This window comes from Macaca nemestrina, chromosome 20 (genome assembly GCF_043159975.1).
Source record: "Macaca nemestrina isolate mMacNem1 chromosome 20, mMacNem.hap1, whole genome shotgun sequence".
Classification (NCBI taxonomy): Eukaryota; Metazoa; Chordata; class Mammalia; order Primates; family Cercopithecidae; genus Macaca; species Macaca nemestrina.
In genome coordinates, this window is record NC_092144.1 from 51086458 (window position 1) to 51106640 (window position 20183).

A 20183-nucleotide genomic window follows, 5' to 3' on the forward strand; every position below is an offset into this window, starting at 1 on the left:
TTCTTTGTTTGAACCGTTACTCCCCAGGCACTCTGCACACACACTGGGTATGAGGCATCCCCCTGACACCGCCCTCCAGCTCCCACCCCCAATCCCCCATGCTCAGCACTGGGCACCCCGAGTCTCACTCTCTGTTCTTTTATTTCTGTAGTAAACTCTCTGGAGGTGACTGTCGGGATCATGGGGAGCTGGTGGGAAGGGGGCCCCTCCTGGGTGGGGGCTGGGGGCGGGGTTATTGCTCTGAGCTCCCTGTCCCCAGGGGGGCCTATGTGGGGGGTGTCAGGACTGGGGCCAGCACAGGGGGGGTTGGAGACATGGCCACACAAACACTTGGGGCACAGCACAGGGGTGGGCGGGTGGGGAAGGCTGGGCGCCATATTGCACTTTGGGAGTGGGTCCAGGCGGGGACCCCCCTCAAACTGGAGCCTGGGGAGGAGGCTGGAGGCCATCACGTTCCCTCTGTCCTCTGTGGAGGGGGAAGTGAGACCCCAACTCTGGGGCTGGGGAAGGAGACTGGTGCAGCAACATGCCCAGACCCGGGAGGTGCTGAGGGCTGGTCCTGGGCCTTGGGCCAGGCATCAAGGGCAGACGGGAGGCTGCCCTGGTCCCCGCCTCAGCGGAATCCATTGCCCCCTGCTGGCTCAGCTGCCAGTCCCCCCTTTGCCTGCCTTTGCCTTGGGGGGCACCAGGAGACCCTCATCGCCCTCGCTGTCAGAGCTGCAGCCGCTGACGTCGGTAATCTCCAGCTCCGAGTCGCTGTCCTCCTTCCCACCAAGGGCAGCCTCTGGACCCCCAGCCCCCGGCAGTGCCAGGCGAGGGGCCACTGCCAGGCCCGAGGGGCGCTCGGGGCTCAGGCCCTCCCCTGTCGAGGCCAGCAGGGGCACGGCTGTGGGGCCTCCCCCTGCCCCTGCCGAGGGCAGGTGGCTCAGGGAACTGGCCAGAGGGTTGGGGTAGAAGTGCGGGGGGTAGAGAGAGGGAGGCAGCTTGGGGAAGGGGCCCGTGAGGTACGGGTTAAAGTTCCAGGGGTACTCAGGGAAGGCGCGGCCATAAGGACCCAGCAGGCCAGGGGGCTTGGAATAGCTGGTGGCACCTGGGGGGCACAGAGGTAGGTCAGGCTGGGGCGCCTGCCTACTTGGGGACCAGCAAAGGGGGCTGTCTCCCTGCCATATCCCACCCCATCTCCCTGCGTCCCTCCTACATGGCATCTCACCCCCTCACACAGCTTCCCCCAACTCCATCTCCCCCACTTATCTTCCCATTCCTTAAGCACCCCTGAAAGCCCTTGTCCCCCTCTCATTTCCCCTCCCTCACCTCACATCCTTTTCTGGGTTTTACACACGCGCACACACACACACGCATGCACACACACACATCCTACAGCCTGGCTCTGGGCCCCCTTCCCCATCCCTTCTCTTGTCTTTTCTCATCCTCTTCCCTCAAGCCTGCAGCTTCTCCCACCATGCCCCCAGCACCCCACAACCTCCAGGCTCTTACCAGAGCCCAGGAACGGGAAAGGGCTGTCCAGACGCAGTTTATCTGTCTCGGAGGTGAACAGGGGCGTCCGGGTCCCTGGCTCTCCCAGGCGTGGGGCAGAGAACAGGGTTTGCAGGGTCTAGAGAGGGAGTGGGGGAAGCCGCCCTGCTCAGACTGTCCCCTCCCCAGAGTGGGCACCAAGTGCCTCAGTTCCAGGACCCCAATACCCAGACTCACCTCAGGGGTGAGGGGAGGAGCATCTGGCCCTGGGGCCCCCCCGAAGGGACTGGGGGTCAGCAAGAGTGGGGAGCCGGTGGCAGCTGCCGCCATGTCCAGCAGCGGGTAATTGACAAGCACAACTTTGCTGAAGTTGAACTTGTAGGTGAACCTCTTCCCTTTGGTCTTGTGGAGAATCCGCTTGTTGTAGTAGTAACTGTGGGGAGAGCGGTGGTGCTGGGGAGGTGCAGGGGGAGCCTTGGGGAGGGATCTGGGGTTTCTTAATGCGTGTGCTGTCCCAGGCACGATGCACAGAGCACTAGAACTTGGGGAAACTGAGGCTCACAAGTCCCTTAACAGGGATCACAAGGCAAGGAAGGGATGAGGCAGGAGCGGGGACCCTGCCCTGCGAGACTCCAAAGCCCAGGTTTAGGGGTCCTTCCTCCTTGCCTCCCTTCCACTCACAAGTAGCTATGGTGGCTACTCACGCACAGCCCTGTGCCTTGTGGGATCCAGCAGGAACCTGCCCCAGGATGCAGAGGGGTCACCAGAGGGACAGCGGGGGGGAAAAGGACAAGTTGGGATCCAGCCCCCAGCCCTTCCTCACCGCAGGGCCCGGCTCAGCTTGTCGTAATTCATGTGGGGCTTGCATTTGCGAATGCCCCACAGCCGGGCCACCTCGTCAGGGTCTTTGATGACAAATTCCCCGTAGTCCCCCTGCCAGGCGATGACGCCCTGGTACTCCTCCTTCTGCAGCAGCTCCAGGATAAAGTGCCACAGCTGGATCTGCCTTGAGCCAGGGGATGACTCTGGCTTGTAGGCCCAATCCGGGAAGGCAAACCCTGGGGACGGGAGAGAGGGAGTGGCCTGGAGTCAGGATGCCAAGTCCAGGGCTCTGGGTCCTGCTGGACTCAGTAACCTGAGAGGCATCTAGTTCTCCTCCAGCCTCAGGCATCTTTAGGGACCTGGTTTCCACTCTCCAAACCTCCTCCCCTGGTGTCTGGTCCCCAAATTATCCAAATATGGGCAAGAACCCAGTCATCCAGGGACGCTGTGTTGGTACCAGTCTGATCCCCTACCTTAGCATAGCTCCCCCAGGCTCAGCATCCAGAGGTGGAGGTAGGAGGGATTGGCTTCCTGCACCATGACAGGAGGAATGGGAGAGAGGGGCACCCCCTCCCCAACAGCGTTAGTCTTCCCACTGCCCCCAGCCAGCCCCAGGAGGTCTCTGGTCTCTCTTGTACCCTGCACTGCCCCCAGCTCTTGCTGTCTCTGTTCCCCATTCCCTGTCCCCTGCTCCACCTTCTGGCATTCCCCAGAGCCCCCCACTGACCCACCCTGGCATATCCAGGCTGGGGCTGTGTGCATGTCTGTACCTGCCTGTGTATTTGTACCTTTCCCATCCCTGTGTCCCCTCCACCCCATATCCATGCCCATGTCTGTCCAAGAACAGTCCAGAACAGGGTGTGTGTGTGCGCATGCACACACATATGCCCACGGAGGACATGTCACACAGACATCAGTTCACTTGCCTGAAACACACAGCCACACTGGGACACAGGCACACCGGAGTGCCATACGCATGCTGGGGGCCACCAAGGCTGACATGGCAGACATGGGCTGCCCAAGACAAGGTCACATCATCTCAACAACCCCACAGTGCACACCCAGCACAACACACAATTACACATCTCAAGACTGGAACCTGCTAACAACACAGATGCATGAAAAGACACACACAGGACCCCAAATACCCAAAGAACACACTGTACAATGGAGACGGTGAACACAGCACCAAGATATTCATGTCCCCAGACACAGAGGGTGACAGCATGTCAGTAGAGCAACTTCCCAAACCCGCACACAGAGGTACCCATGTGTCAGCACTGACACCCACGGCTCACATCATGTCTCCATGCAGGGGGGGGTACCCCACTGTCCACATACCCCCAGGAACTGGGCACCCTGAAATCTCGCCTCCCATGCAGAAGGCCCCAAGCCCTGGGTCCAAATTCTGTGCTCACTCCTGTGCCACATCCTATGCCCCCTACCCCCTCCTTAGAGACCCCAGACCCAGGCATGAAAATAGAAGGCAGAGTGAGTCCATACAAAGCTGGCAGCAGTGCAGGAGAGGGGAGGCTGCGGCGCGCCAGGGCAGGGGAGACCAGCATCGCCGTGTCCACTTGCTGTGTGATTACGGGCAGGTCCTTACCCTCTCTGGTTTAGAACTTCAGAGGTGGAAGGCAAGGGGGCGCAGGGTCACACGCAGGCTGCCTGGTGTATAAAAGTGGGTGCTTGTTCCTCCCCGGGAGCTCCAGGTAGTCTCCTTCTTGAGGGATAATTTTTATCTGAATTCATTTTTGGGTCTTTCTCACCTCCCATGACAGGGCTGGATCCAGACTCCAGCTCTGACCCATTCCACACCCAGAACACATCCTATTGGGGATGCAACTATATCACAGACACACCCACAGGACCCCAAGGTGACAACGGGACACCCAACCCGGACACTCCATCTGTCTCTGAATGCACACCCTCAAATATGTCGTACCTATGAGGCACAGGCACACTAGAGAGAAGACCCCCAAACTCAGTAGGCAGACACACACATGTGACAGACAAACCCCCAGAATTCACTCATGCACACATGGACCCTACACTGAGAACCAGACACAGCCCCCAACACAGGCCCATGGACGCATCCCCCCACAGCACCAAATGCACCAAGACATCCATTCGGAACGCCATACACCACGAGACAGACCGCAAGAAACAGGCAAAGGCTCCTCACCCCACTCAGTCAGAGGTACAGTCGCGAGCCGGCAGACACCCCCATCCCAAAATGCAGACAAGCCCAGCCCAGAGACACTCAAGTAGCCTCAGATGGGCACGTACAAGCAAATACACAAGCTCACACAAAGACAGGCTGTGCAGACACATTCTCCCAGTGTGACCCCTTCTAAAAACACTGAAGTGTGACACAGGGACACACTCTGAAATGAGACCCCAAATAACCAAGCACAGGGTCTCTGTCTCTGTCTCTCTCTCACACACACACCCCTCCCGCTGCACATGGGCATGGTGTCTGACCAGCCTCACCGGCCACCACCCCCAGTTCCAAACCTCCACTCTGAGCAAGCTGTCCTCTCTCCTGGGTCTCGGGCTGGCTGGGTCATGCCTGCACGTCCCCCTGACTGGGCAGGGCCATCTGTCCATCTGTCCATCCATGCTCCCCCTCCCCGGAAACCCCTCAGTGCCCGCTCCAGCCCAGTCCCTGCTCTCTTTCCGCGCAGGACTTGCGTGGGAGCAGGCTGAGAGGTGCATGGCAGGGATGCCCGGGCCTCGGGCCCCTCTGTCCTCACCCCTCACTCACCTCCTTACCTTGCCCACCCTCTCAGAAGACCCACATATCGCAGCAGGCAGGTGGCAGGGTAATCTGGCTGCGAAGTTTTTAGCCAACTTTCTCCGAAGGGGTTTGATTTGGGGGACTCTGACCAAGACTGAGAGAGAAGGACCCACGGACTAGAGTGAGACACGTGGAGACACGGAGAGAAGGGGGTGCGGCTCACTGGGGAGGCCTGAGGGGTGGGGGAAGGAATGGGGGAGGTCCGGGCCAGTTACCAGGGGTCCAGAGAGCCGGCAGGGCGGGCGGGGCGAAGAGAAGGTCGGAGACGCAGCTACAGTCCATGGCGGAGCCGGCCCTGCAGAGGCCGGGACGGACACACGGGGACGGGGTGGGCAGGAGAGACAGACACAGGTCAGCCAGCGGGGCGCTGCCCGGGGCCTCCCCCTCTCCCATGTCCCCACCCCAGCCCTCTGCCCTCTCCCCGCAATCCCTTCTGCCCACTCCCTCCCGCAGGCACCGCTCTGTCACCAGCCGCTCCCAGCCCCGAGCCCCCAGCACCCCGTTCCTTCCCTCCCAGCCTCTCCTCCCGCATCCTCCTCCTCACTCGGTGCCTCCATCACTAACCACGCCGCTCCCAGCCTCCCTCCCCGCTCCCCGCCACTCGCTCACGCTCTCACACTCGCTGGCTCTCACGCCCGCCCGCTCGCTCGCGCCCCGCACAGTCTCTGCTGCCGTCTCCCGTCCCCGCTCTCCCGCCTGACCTCCCGGGTCGGTCGGTCCCTGCGTCTCTGGGTCTCCCTCTGTCTCTCTCTCTGGCTGCCCCAGATTTATCTTGCTCTGAAACTTGCCCCCACACCCGCCCCACCCGGACGACCCGCAGGCGGACTCTTCCAGCCCTTGCGCAGCTCCGACCCGCAGCGGCCCAGGACAGGCTGCAGGGGGCAGGCCCAGCCCCGCCTCCTCCAGTCCCCTACCCCACAGGGCAGCCCCCAGCGCCCCGCAGGAGGCCTCCACAGACCCCAGACCTGCTGCTCACCCTGAAGACCCCTGCCACTTGGATCTGCCTCCCTCCTCAGACACCCCTTCCCCTCGCATCTGCCTCCCCCTCAGACCCCCTCCCTCAGACACTCCCTCTCCCTAGATATCTTACGCCCCTAAGATACTCCAGCCCCTCCTCACTCCAGTCTCCCCGCACCTTTCCCCCTCATGCGGCGCCTCCCCTCCACACACACACCCTTGGAATCCACTCCCTCTCACACCCCTCCGCAGACACACGCTGCCCTCGCGCTCCCGAGACCCCTCCCCCCAGGCACTTCAGCCCCTCACTGCCACCCTCAGACCCCACCTCTGGAGCACCTTCTTCCTGGAGACCCCCCAGATGCTCTCAAAAACCCACTCCTCTTAGACACCCTGATACTCCCCACTGCTCCCATGCCCCCCCCAAACCCCTCAGACCCTGGCAGCCCACACTGTGTTCCCCCATGAGCCCCACCTACCCCCTGGACACGACAAGACTTTTCAGACACCCCATGTCCCCTCAGACTCGCCCGGTCTCCCCACAGAGGCCCCAACCCCAGATGCCCCCACCTCCCATCTGCCTCCTGGAGCCTCCCCTGTCCCAGGCCCCCTCTGTTCTCACACCTGTCTCCCCATCTTTCTCCATCTGCCCCCTGTCTCTCCGTATCTCTCCCTCTCCATCTCTGTCTCTCCCCATCACTTGGTCTCTTCTGCCTTCGGTCTCCCCCCACCATCTCCCTTCCATTTCTGACTCTCTCCTCCACCTAGGGGGTCTCTCTCCCCACCTCACTGCCCTCTCCCCCTCTCTCTATCTCCTCCTCCACCACTCAGTCTCTTCCCTGTTTCTACGTCTCCCACCCCTGCTTCTTTCCCGTCTGTCTCTCCGTCTTCCCAGGGTGTCCATCTCTGTCTCTCTATGACTTTCTCCCCATCTCTGCTGTCCATCTCTCCCTCCCTTTCCACCATCTCTGTCTCTGTCTCTCCCTCCCCCTCCACCATCTCTGTCTCTCCTGTCTCTGCCCCCACCCTTTCCCTGTCCCGCGTCGTCTCTCCAGCAGCCCCGCTCCCCCACACCTCTCCCCCACCCATCGCTCTCCCACCTCCCCGCTCTCTCTGCCTCTCAGGGTCCCCTCCTTCCTCCCCCCGCCCCCACCCCCTATTGGCCCCTCTCATTTCCGTGTTGGTTTTGATTTCTCTTCCCGACGCTTTCAACTCCCCGCCGCCTCCTCCGGACACGTTATAACGAGGAGCCGTGGGATCGGCGCTCCGGGCCCTGCTCCCACGCTCCCCCCGCCGTGTCTCACACGCATCTCTGCCATCTCGCGGTCTCTGTGGCCACTTCTCCCGGTCTCTGTGCCCAGCCTTGGTCCTGTGTCAGGCTCCACAGGGACCTGGACCTCTTGCCCATGTCCATCACCTCTGCCGCCCTGTCCCCGTCCGTCTGTCCCTCCCGTCTCTGGGTCTCCATGCCTCCCTGTCTCTCGGTTCCCACGTCGTCTCCACTTCTGTGTCCTCACATCTCTGGGTCCCCACGTCTCTGGGTCTCCGCATGGCTCTGTTTTGATATCTAGAGTCTCCACACCCCATCTCTGTCTCCACGTCTCCATATCTCCTCCTCCTCAAGTCCCTGTCCTGTCCCCATGTCCCCCATCTCTGTCTCATCTGTCTCCATGCCCCATCTTCCTGTCTCTGTGTCTCTGTCTCCATGTCTCCATCTCCATGTCTCTGTCTCTGTTTCTGTCCCGGTGTCCGTCTCTTGGGGTCCCTTTGATCTCACCCTGCCCCTGGCGCCCCCCTGGCCCCATTGATCGCTGATCGACCGATGGAGGGAGCAGGGCCTGCGGGGCCTGGGGCTGCAGGGCCGAACAGGGCCTGGTAGGACGGCCAGACAGATGGACAAACGGCCCCAGCCCCAGTGGCTGTGGAGGGGGAGCAGCCACAACCCCCCGCCCCTCCCTGCCGGCCGGCGCGGTGCGGATGGGGACTCCAGGCAAGCTTTAATTTTTAATTTTATTTTGCTTCCTCCACCCCCCCTTCACCCCCCATCTCTACCGCCCGCAGCCATGGCACCGAATGTGTGTGCGCATGTGAGCGAAGCGGTGTGCAGAGGCGCTGGGCAGGCGAGGGCCCTCCTCCCTTCTCTCCCTGCCAAGCACAACCACACAGACCCACACACCAACCCAGGCACGAACACCGCCACGTCCCACATAGCACATATCGCACAGATGCACACACCAGCACACACACACCCCATCACACACCGCAGGAGCCCACATGTCAACAAAGTCACACACAGCATCACATCCCACACATCACAGAGACACACACCACCATTGCCACACACAACCCACATCACAGTTGCATGTGTCAGTAAAGTCACACACCAACATTATCACACAGTCACACACAGCATAGTCACAGACACACAGAAACAGACACACAATTTTACACAAATACGACACACACCAATTCAAACTCACACAGAAACAAAGACACACAATCACAAATCCTAGACACACTGTGTAGACACATAAACACACACTGAGGCTCGCAATCAAATACGGAAACCCAGATTCCCAAGCACACAATCACACACTGAGACAACAGCACACAGAAACAGACACAGAGTCACACAAACAAGCGCCACCGACCCTCCAGCGCATACATATGTACTTGGTCATGCATGGAGCCGTAGAAATACACACACCAGCACCAACCCAGAGAGCCAACGCACACGGCCACACACACAGCCATTCACAGACACAGTCACAATCACACCAAGATCACAGACCCAAACCCACGACCGACACAGCGGCCCCTGCAGAGGTACACACAGACACACCCAGACACACTGGGTAGGGTGGGCACTCAGCGGTGACCCCAACCCAAGGCCCCTGCCACTCCTGCTCCCACCATCCCCATCTGTCTGCCTGTCTCTCCGTCTGTGGACTTCCCAAGCATGTCTCTGCATGGGTCCGTGATCTGTGTGTGTGTGTGTACGTGTATGTGACACGTGCCCTTGTCTCAGACCCGCTTCTGTGGCTGTCTCTCGAGACAAAGGTCTCCCGGTCTCTCTCAGCTCCTTCGGGTGTTGGCGTGTCTTTCTGTCTGTCTCTGTCACTGAGGGTCTCTGTCTCTGTCACTGAGAGTCTCTGTCTGTCTCTGTCTCTGAGGGTCTTTGCTGCTCATCTTGGCCTGCCTCTCTTTCTAAATATCTCCATCTCTGAGTGTCTCTGTTTCCCCCATCTCTCTCTCTGGGTGCCTCTCTCTGTCTCTGTCTGTCTCTGTCCCTCTGTCTCTGGGCTCTCTGTCATCTCTCTCTGCCTCTGTCTCCTAACCCCCCATCACCCCGGCCCCCCGGGCTGGGGTTTAACCAGTTGTTTTGATTTCTCTAAGCTGCGCCTGCGGCCTCGGGAGCCGCCTCGGGCCTCGCACCGCCCCCCAGCCCCTTCATCCCTCACCCAGGCCCCCCATCCCCACCTCCCCTTAACACAATCTGCACAAGTGGAATGAAAATTGATTTTTTTTTTAAATTTCATATCTTCTCCGGGGCTCTGTCTAAAGAGGAGAGAGACGCGGCCCAAGACCCTTCTCCCACCGCCGCCCCCGCATGCACACACCATGCCCTGACACACACGCGCACGCACGCACACACCCCGACTGCACCCACCCATGGCCACATGTTCAGGCACAATCTGGGGACATGTCCCTCCTTACGCCACACACCCATGTAGGACACATCTGTGCACATAGTAGAGACCCACAGCAACACCCTCTAGTAGGCACACACACACCATGCACAGCCCCAGCCATGGGCCCGCTGCCAGCCCCACCCATCTCTTGCCACACAAACGAGCCCCAACACCGTCCCATCTGGGTGCACGAAGCCGGCTCTCTGTGGTCACAGACTGTGTGTGTGCTCACACACCCGTCCGTCCTGACTGTGGCCACGTCCACGTGAACACAGAGCAGGCTCAGGGGCCGGCCCTCGACAGGTACCAGGAGACCCTGTGCCTGTCCTGGAGAGGAGGGGGTTCAGGGGTGATGTGGGGTTTCCTGCATGGGCATGCCCCCCTCATCCCGGACGCCACCCCATTCCCACACTGCCCACATCAAATACTCTGGCCTGACCCTGGTTGGGGGTGACTTTGTGCCTGGGGTGTACACACACCCCACACGTACACACCACATATACACCACACATACCACATACACACACCACAAACACACCATACATACACACCCCCGCCACACACATACCCACCACATACACCACACACCACATACACACACACAGTATACACCACATACACCACGCACACCATATCACACACACACACATAAATATGCACATGCACCACATACATACCACACACACCCCACACACACCATATACTCACCATACACACACACATCACTACCCCTCACATACCTGACATATACTACATACACTACCCATCACATACACACCACACACCACATACACATCACACATACACCCCACACATATACACACTATACACATCCACACCATATATACCACGTCCACCACACACATGCCACACACTGCATACACACCTCACACACACCACATCACTCTCATATACACCACACACACTACATACACTACCCATCAGACATACCACACACCACATATCCACCACACACCACATACACACATACACAACACACACATCATACACACCACATACACTGCTCACCATACACACCACATGCACACCACACACCACACACACACACACCATACACACCACACACATCACATACACACCATACCACAGACACTATTATACATCACACCACATACACAACACACACACCCGCACACATCACACCACACCACATGCCACACACAACACACATACCACACACATCACCCACATACCACACACCACACTCACACACCACTCGCAGCTTACTACTTCTCTCAATACCACACATTGTAATCCCCACCTGGACACACACAAAACCACAGTCACCCTTAACACAGAGACCCACAGAAAACACACAGAAGCAGACAGGGTGACACCAGAAACAGCTTCACACACAGACTTGGATTCAAGTTCATACAAGTTGCACACACATGCGCCATCCAACAGCCACACAGAAACATGCAACCACACAAACATACACAAACATACACAAACAGTCATCAGTGCTCTTCAGGGCTGGACACACAGTATCAACTGTTATGAACCAACACTCAAGCTGGTACATTCAGCTCCCGAAAATTGCCACGCAGGCACGCACACGCACGCGCACACACACGCACACACACACACGTCCACATCTGAATCCAGACTCAGACACAAGCCCACAAGTTCAGAGACGCAACAGCAACCCCTGAACACCAACACAGCGCCACACAAACACACAGCTGGTCTGTGACACATAAGATCTGGGGGGCTCTTAGCTGCATCCCTCACACCCACACTCACTAGCCCAGCTGCCAGGGTCCTCTCAGGGGCGCGCGCGCTCGGTCCTTCCACCCTGTTTCTCTGGGACTGAACCTCCTCATCTTGCCCTCAGAGATGAGAGCTGCCCCAGGTCCCTGGGGCCCATCCTGCACAGCCACACCACGTGAAAACACCAGACACGGCACAACTCCAGAGCTTTGGACAGTCGCACCAGACACAGCTGAACACCACACACGTGTCACACAGACATGTCACACAGACATGACACACATCACACAGACATGACACGCTCACAGACAGGACATGTGTGGCTCCACTCAGCACCCATACTTAGTCACCTGTGCCCAGGAACATGCATGTCTACACAGGTCACATTCACAGACACTGTGACACAAGTCACACAGTCATGTGCACCTGCGCGCGCGCACGCACGCGCACACACACAGACAGACGGTCTTCTGCCTCGACTGCACTGTGCAGGACACACAGAGGGACAGAATGGCAGACAGGGCTGGCTTCCCAGGCTGGGGAAGGTGTGTCTGTGACCCTCACTTGAGAGGTGAGGAGGCTCCAGGCCAGAGACGGAGAGGCCTGTGGGTGAGGGCAAGGGCAGAGACCCACACCCCACTCCCTCTATCTCTCCCTCTCTGTCTCTGTCTCTGCCTCGGGCCCTGTGTGTGTGTCTCTGCATCTCTGTCTCTCTCCCTGAATCTGTCTCTGCCTGATGTCCCTGGGGCTGCGGACAGCGCTCCGAACGGTGTCAGTTGGGGGGTGGTGAGGGAGCGTCCCCGGGGAGGTGGGAGCCGCAGTGCCACGCACCCCGCCTACCAAACAGCTCTGGGGGAGGGGAGAGGGAGGGCAGAGGCGCCACCGCCAGGCGGAGGGAGCTCTGGCTGCTCCCCGACCCCACCCATGGACCCTGCCTCCCCTCAGAGACCCAGAGAGATGGAGGAGCTGGAGGCTGGGGTGGGGGGCACAGAGAAGGGGAGACATGCAGGGAGGAAGAGAGACCGAGGGGGTGGAGCGTGATACATGGAGAACAGAGAGGAAGCAGGAGCGAGACTCGGAGGGAGATGGAGGGGGATAGTCGGGAACCCCACGGGGGAGGCACAGAGACTGAAAGGGACACAGAGGACGAGGACAGGTCCCACAGAAACAGGAAGTGGACTGGGAGCCACATGCACACGCAGAGAGAAGAGAGAGACAGAGACAGAGAGACAGGCAGGGGAGATCGAGGTGGGGAAACACGGCAGAAGGAGCGAACCAGAGAGTCTGAAACAAAGTCGATTAGAAAGCTGGAGGTCACCGGAGAGCGAGGGCTGCACCCGAGACCCCGGGTTGGGAGGAAGGAGAGGAGGGGGCAGAGATGCGGAAAATTGAGGGATTAGGGCAGAGGCAGGAGAGGGATGCAGGCGAGCCCGGCCCTGGAGGTAGGAGCAGAAGGTTCAGGTGTGGGCCTGGCGGTGGGCAGACCTAAGGTGTGGATTCCTTGTCCTCTGCCCTACCTCACCCTTCTTCAGTCCTGGGAGGTTGGTGTCCCCTGGGATTCCGACCCACCCCAACTCCAAAGCCCACCCTACCCCTCCTCCTCCTCACCTCTACCAGGTCCCACCCCACCCAGACCCCAGCTCCATCCTCTACCTCTCCTCCTGGTCCTCATCCCCAACTCCCGCCCCTTCCCCACCCTTGCCTTCATTCTACCTCCACCCCCAGCCTCACTCCACACGGGCCCCACCCCTGTATCAGAGTGACAGACAGGAGGGAAATGACCGTTATTTGGTGATGCTGGAGGGGTGTGGGCAGAGAGCTGAAGTGGGGTGTGGTGTACACCAGAACCAGCTACTCAGGGAGCCCAGAGACCCAGAATCCTTCTAGACGGCAACCACCAAGAACCAGGGCTCAGGCATCCCAACAGAGGCTGGGGCTTGGCACCAAGAGTACTGAGGAAATGGTGTTGAGGTGGAATCCAGATGAAACTGTGCTCAGCAGGGAATCAGAGAGGCAGAGATAGCAGATCAAAGGGACAGAAAGCAGGAGATCAAGGCACAGAAATGAGGAGGGCAAAGAGGCAGGGTCAGAGGGCTGGGGAAATAGGGATGGAGCCGAGAGCTAGAGGGGCAGATGGATGGGACTGAGACGCGGGAGCAGACAGGGACAGGGAATCAGATGACAAGGAACTGAGGACAAAAATGGGGAGAAGTGGGTGATCCTGGGTCAGAGAAAAGGAGGAACAGAGAAATGGGGTCAAAGACCCAGGAGGGCAAACATGAGGGGCAGAGAACTGGGAACCGGAGAGACCGAGGGACAAGGGACCGGAGGCAGTGGGGCAGGCCTGAGGGCCCGGGCGAGGGGCGGGGCCTGGGCGGGCTGAGGCTGGAGCTGGGTGCCAGGCCACCGGGGATCCCACAAGGGCCGGGGTCCAGCCGGGCTGCGGGGGGACTTAGGGCTCCAGGGGCATCAGGCGCGGCGCTAATTCAACGCCATCGATCAGACGGGATGAGAGCAATAAATTATTGTGACAAGATGCAATCCTGGCCCGCGCACTGCCGCCGAGGCGGATCGATCCCTGTCCCCAGCCCCACACCGGGTCCCATGCCCAGGCCTGGGCTGGTGGGGATGCCTCTGCCCACCTCTCCCTCCATTCTCCACCCTGTGCACACTCACTCCCACTGACAGCCAGGTGAAGGGAATGTGAGGAGCAGCCTAGGGGAGAGGCAGGAGGGGCCAGGGGGAACCCACAGAAGGAAGTTCAGTGCCCCCTCTGACCCAGGTCTTTTGCTTCCCTCAGCACCCCATCCTCGCCACCACCTGTGAGGTAGGAACTGCCATGATGGATGCCCATTTCACAGATGTGGAAACTGAGGCTCTGACAGGAAAAGTAACTTGGCCAAAGTCCCACAGGGGTGAAGTTAGCCTGGACTTGAATGCAGGTCAGTATGACACCGCCCCCCAATATTTGTACTGTCAGAGGACAGGGCAAGGGCCAGAGACAGAAAAGGAGGAAAGAGACGAGACAAGAGGACAGACACAGAGTCCAGGATATGGAGAAACTGAGAGAGAGCTGTAAAGACCCTGTACGGAGAGAAACAGACATAGACAAAGACAACCAGAGAAATACAGAGAACAAAGAGAGACTGGGAGACAGACAGAGACAAAGACAGGGCGGGACAGAGGGGTGGAGAGGCTAGAAACCAAAAGAGACAGAGAGACTCAGAATCAGACTGGCAGACATGGACAGGGACAAGGAGATAGGGGCAGGTGGTGGCAAAGGTAGAAATGGAGAAAGGAAATGAAAGTGAGGGTGTGCGGAAAGGAAAGGCCAGCATGCAGGGAGGGGCGGTTTGGGAGGCAGGGGTGTGTCTGGGGAGGCAAGGGTGCTGGGAGGGGGCTGTGCTGGGGGTATGTCTGGGGAGGTGGGGGTGCGCTGGGAGGGGGCTGTGCTGGCCCCAAACAGCTTGTGGGGGAGGTGGGGGTGAGCATGTGGAATGACAGCCTTAGCCCCAGGAGTCAATGGAGGGTGAGAAAGTGAGCCTGGAGTATAGGGGAGATGGGGTTGGGAGGTAATGGAGAAGCAAGTGTCACCAAAGTCACTAGGTGGATAGGTGTGTCTGTGGAGGGATGAGGTCACCTTAGGGGCAGATGGGAGAGGCAAGGACACCTGGATGGCTAGGAGGGCAGTCTCTGAAGTCAGACAGCCTTGATTTGACTCAAATCTCTAACATCTACCTGTTTCTGGGACCTCAAAGAAACTCTGTAGACTCAGTTTCCTTCTCTGTAAAATGGGGACAAGAGGCAAGTACCTGCCTCATGAGGGCCCTGTGAGGACAAATGAGACAATGGGTGTGAAGAAGTTAGTGTCTGCCACAGAGATGGATGGTGGCCTTAGTAATCGGGATTTGTCATCACCATCACCCTCATCCTCATCCTCGTGTTGCCATCAGTATATATGGGGAGGGCAGGTGTTACGTGGTGGAACAGGTGGGGCACATATTACAAGCACCTGCTACTCAGACAGTGATACCTGGACCAGGTGTTTCTGATGCACACTGAAGTCAGACAGCCTCGGACTTAAGATGCTGTGCAGTGCGGAGAGCAGGTGTGGGGGTGGCTGGGAACAGGCGACACGTGTCTAACACATGCTACAGGTGTTATGCACACGGAGGAAGGCGCTCCTCGAGGAGAGAGCTGGTTAGAGACATGTGCTAACAAAGGGGACCGGTGTTTCTGGAGAGAAGCAGGTTGGAGACAGGTGTGAGGGATCTGAAAGTTTGTTCCTAAAGATGTGGGGGTGATAGGCTGCAGGGACAGGTAGCGAAAGTGAACGTAGCAGAGAATGAGGCAGCGGTGTGCAGTGGGTTCACAATGCTTGCAAAAGGTGCAAAGGGACTCCGGTCACATGGATGTTTGGGGGGAGGAAAAGGAGAGAGGTGGCTTGAGTGTGGGGAGCCAGGTGCATGTCCACGGGACAGGGCTGTGTCCAGGAGAAGGTGTCCCCTAGACCCAGCTGAAGAGATGTGAAGCAAAGAGAGATTAGGTGGGGGTATGCGTAGGGGGTGTGGAGGCCTCGGTACCTGTTTGCTGAGGAAATGATTGAATGTGTTACCAGGGCAGAGGATTCCCCAGGATAAACAGGTGAGGAACAGCAGGTGTAGGGGGTTACTGGTGTGACCTTGTGCAGCAAAAGAGAGAGAGAGAGAGAGAAACATGAGACATTAGGTATGTAGGAAAGAAGAGAAGTGGATAGAGAGTACCTGAGGGACAGGTGTGGGAAAACAGGTATACAGGTGACGCAGATACCTGTGGCCAAGGACAGATTCCTGCCCCAAACGTGTGTCTGTGTGAAGTAGTGGTGTGTATAGTGAGAGACAGTGAGAGACCAAGAGAGGCAGAGACAGCGCTAGGAGTGAGACACCGGTGAGCAAGTGTGCAGGTGAGACAGGGAAACTCTGAGGGGACAAGGGCTTGGAGGAAGGCATGATGGCAGGGAAGGCCATGAGGAGGGTACCAGTGTGTGAGTTGGAGATCGGGTGGTGCTTGGGGTTAGGACACAGGTGGGGAAGGTGAGGTGCTTCTGTTGTCTGTGATGAGTAACCTGAAATGACAAGTAGGAAAGACAGGTACGGGGGAGTCCTTGGAAGTCAGTGACGGTGTCAGGTACAGGTAGAGAGGGGTGTGAGCGGCAGTTGTGCTCTCAGGTGACCTGTCTGTGGCCAGCTTTTCTGGGAGGGCAGGTGTTGGGGTGTTGGGCAGGTGCAGCACTGTCACGGAGGAGGATGGGTGAGGGCCAGGAGGCTGGGGACTGGCGGGGGCAGGCCTTACCTGAGGGGACAGGTTAGCAGGTTGCACGTGTGAGTGCTTGTTTGCAAAGGAAGGAATGTGTGTGTGAGTGTGTGCACGTGTGGTGGCTTGGTACTGCTTGAGAGGAGGAAGAGGTGAAGAAATACGAATGTGTGAGGAACAGGTAAGTTTAGAGCTTTAGGGGACAGGTGGGATGGCTCATTTACAGGTAGGAAGGGGCCAGTGTGGCATGAAATGAGATAGAATGCAGGGATTCCAGTGGAAGGGGCAGATTTTAGAGAACAGGTGTTACCTGGAGGGGCAGGTAAGAAGGGACATATGCTCCCCCGAGAGATCAGACATCTTAAGGGCAGGTGTGAGGGGGACAAGTGTTACCTGGAGGGGCAGGTGAGAGGAAATAGGTGTTACCTCCAGGGCAGATGAAGGGAACAGGTATGGAGGACAGGTGTTGTGCGCAGGCAGCTATGAGGAGATAGATGTTACCTGGAAGTCCAGATTTGGGGAGTTGAAGGGGGAACATGCGTGTGACAGGTGCATTGATAGACAGGTGTGAGTGAAAGGTTAGTTACCTGAGGCCACAGGTGGGTGCAGTATGACTCTGCCAGATGGTTTGCTGCCTCGATTTCTCTCGCTCCCCTGTCCTCCCCTCCCTGGGGAGCCAGTTCTGGCTCTTGGGTCCCTCCCATGGCTCTGGCCCTGGCGGGGCACACAGTTAGCTCTGGGCTGGTCGAGGCCCGGCCTGCCAGGGCTCCTGAGGCTGCTTGGCGATGCGGAGCGCGTCTGGGCCTCGGCGGGCCGGCCAGGCGGGGGGAGCGGGCGGGGGGGCCGTTTAGCCGTGATAGATCCGCGCGCCGCTTGTCTCTTAATCTCCGGAGCGACCGATCGATTCGCTATTTCCCTTTGTTGCCAGAAAATTCGATCCTGGGCCTGGAATTAGGTCCCCGGCTTAATCTGAGCGGAAACCAGTGAGGGGGAGACAGAGACAGAGATGCTGGGAGAGACAGAGATGGAGAGACAGTAAGAGACAGAGAGAGACAGAGATGCTGAGAGAGAGAGAGACATAGGGAGAGATAAGCAGAGATTTAGAGAGAGATAGGCTAAGAGTTGGACCCAAAAAGGAAGAGAGAGATGCTGGGAGAGACAGAGATAGAGAGACAGATCCTGGGAGAGTTAGAAGTGGACACAGAGATGCTGTGAGAGACAGAGACAGAGAGACAGTGAGGAGAGACCCAGCCAGGGGAGAGATGACAGAAGTGGCCCAGCAGGGCCCTGCGACAGTGGTGGAATGATAGAAAAGGTGTCCCAGAGGGCCCCAGCCCCACGAAGGTCAAGGCCAGGCCACTACTCCCTGCCCCGAAGTGTGCAGACCCCAGAACTGGCCCAAATGTCCTTCCCACAGACCCTGTGACCCTTCACACCAAATATCCAGACCCCAGATATCCAGATCCAAATTACCAGGCCCTCAGCCTTGAACTCCAATTCCAAATCCAGACTTCTGGCCCCCTCCAGTCCAAACTCCTGTGCTGATCCCCAGTCCCAGATATCCACACCCCCAGTCCTGACTCCCAGCCCCCCGTCAGCTCCCAACCTCAAATATCTAGATCTTCCGCCCCAAGCGTCCAGTCTCTTGGCTTTGAGCCCCTAGGTCCCAAATATTCAAGCCCTCAGCCCTGACCTCTAAACCCCACTCAGAATCTAGCCCCAAATATCCAGACTCCTCAGTCCCAAACATCCAAATCCACCTTCAGGTCGGACACCAACCCCCGTTCCCAGATTTTCAGTCCAGTCTCTCGCAGACCCCATCTCCGTGGCTCTCACTCGCTCTCCATCCCCGCCCCCAAATCTCGCACCCCTGTCCCTAGGCCGCACCTTCAGTGCTACCCGCCTCCCACCTTCCTAGAGTTGGGCGCAGCCCCACCTGCCTCCCACAGCTGGGGCGGATGACCCCATCAGCCTGCCCCTCCACGGGCTCGGAGGCCCAGCTTCGCAGGCCTCCCAGGACCACCCCCGCGCCCGCCCCCTCCTCTGGCGGGAATCCCCGCCCCCTCCCCGCCCTTGCGCCGGCCGCCGCGCTCACTCACTTTCTGGGCTTTGCGCATCCGCTCCGGTCCAGGGAGAAGTGTTTAAAGTTCGGATCCCGCAGCCATGGCCCCCGCGGCGTCCTGGGGAGGGGGCACCGGGGCGAAGGGCGGGATAGGGGGAGATGCCCAGAGCCCCGGGGAGGCAGAGACCCAGAGGACGAGGAGAGGTAGTCTCTGAGACGCCAGGACTGGAGAGACTCAGAGACGGAGAGACAGCCAGGGAAACAGAGACGGGGAGACGAGCAGAGACGGGGACATGCAGAGAGGGAGAGAGACAGCGAGACAGACGCGCAAAGAGAGCAGAGACGCGGAGAGCTGAGGACGGAGCTCCGGGCGGGAGCGCAGCGCAGCGAGCGCGGGTGGGCGCGCGCCGGGGACAGCCTGGCCGGCTGGGGGCGCGGGGCGGCCCTGCCTCCTGCGCCTTCTCCTCGTCCTCCTCTTCCTCCTGCTCCTCCTCCTCCTCGTCCTCTTCCTCCTCCTCCCTCCACTCCTCCTCTGCGCGCCGCGCGCCTCCCGCCCTCGCGGCCGCCCGGCCGGGCTCGGCGCGCAGATATATGGAGGCGGCGGCGGCGGCGCGGGGGAGGGGGCGGGGGCGCGATCGATGGAATATAATTTTCCTCAAACTCGGAAAATAAAGTTCAGAGCTGATCAAATTTGAAAACAGATGTCGAATCGCGACTCTAAATAAGGTTCGATCCCGGGACTGAGGGAGTGGGGGTGGGGCGGGGGTGGGTGGAGAGGTAGAGAGACCCCCTCCTCTCCCCTTTCCTTCCCCTCCGCCCCGCTCCTCCCTAGGAGGACGCGCGGACAAACGAACAGGCGCGAGGTGGAGGTGGGGATGATGCGGCCAGGACCTCTGCTGGACACGCAAACCTGGCCCCGGCCTGGAACACGGACCCGCACACAGGCAGCCTGGATAGGAGACACACGGACAGAGGGACATATGGATACAGTAAGACAGACAGTGCAAACACACACTCAGGGACACACAGCCCTACAGAGAGACGGACACAGACACACATACACAGACCTGCCCTCTGTACACGCAGCACACACATGCCTACCGTAATACAGGAAGTGGAAACACAACCCGTACACGGAGACATTCAGGCACACACAGAGAAACATATGCACAAACACAGCCTGCACACCACACCTTCTCCAACCCACAGCCACTCCCTGATCCACTGACCCACAAACTGGACACAAAGACACCCAGATGCACGGTGACACACAGCCACACTCCACTCCCAAAACACAGCCTGGACACACAAGCCCTCACTGACACATAGGCAGAACCCAGGGCTGGCACAC

The 20183-nt window shown here is 59.0% G+C and overlaps 1 protein-coding gene and 1 long non-coding RNA gene across 2 annotated transcripts; one reads left to right on the forward strand and one right to left on the reverse strand.

The window, feature by feature from the left end:
• Positions 1–122: 122 nt before the first annotated feature.
• Positions 123–19500, reverse strand: ERFL (ETS repressor factor like). Its single transcript, XM_071088199.1, has 6 exons — positions 18870–19500; positions 5311–5390; positions 2297–2531; positions 1711–1906; positions 1495–1612; positions 123–1090 (listed from the first exon to the last, which is right to left on the reverse strand). Exons 2-6 carry the CDS (start codon positions 5375–5377, stop codon positions 642–644), a joined length of 1065 nt encoding a protein of 354 aa, XP_070944300.1. The 5' UTR covers positions 5378–5390; positions 18870–19500; the 3' UTR covers positions 123–641.
• On the forward strand, positions 11799–18875 carry LOC139360553 (uncharacterized). Its single transcript, XR_011618029.1, has 3 exons — positions 11799–12049; positions 14279–14420; positions 17699–18875. It is a non-coding gene; the product is annotated as an uncharacterized lncRNA (long non-coding RNA).
• Positions 19501–20183: the final 683 nt, after the last annotated feature.

Coding starts and splice junctions, on each gene's coding strand:
- ERFL (XM_071088199.1), bottom strand. CDS start 5,377: ATGGACTGTAGCTGCGTCTCCGACCTTCTCTTCGCCCCGCCCGCCCTG. Junction 1,907..2,296: donor AAGCTGAGCCGGGCCCTGCG/GTGAGGAAGGGC, acceptor CTCTCCCCACAG/TTACTACTACAACAAGCGGA. Junction 1,613..1,710: donor CTCCTCCCCTCACCCCTGAG/GTGAGTCTGGGT, acceptor CTCCCTCTCTAG/ACCCTGCAAACCCTGTTCTC.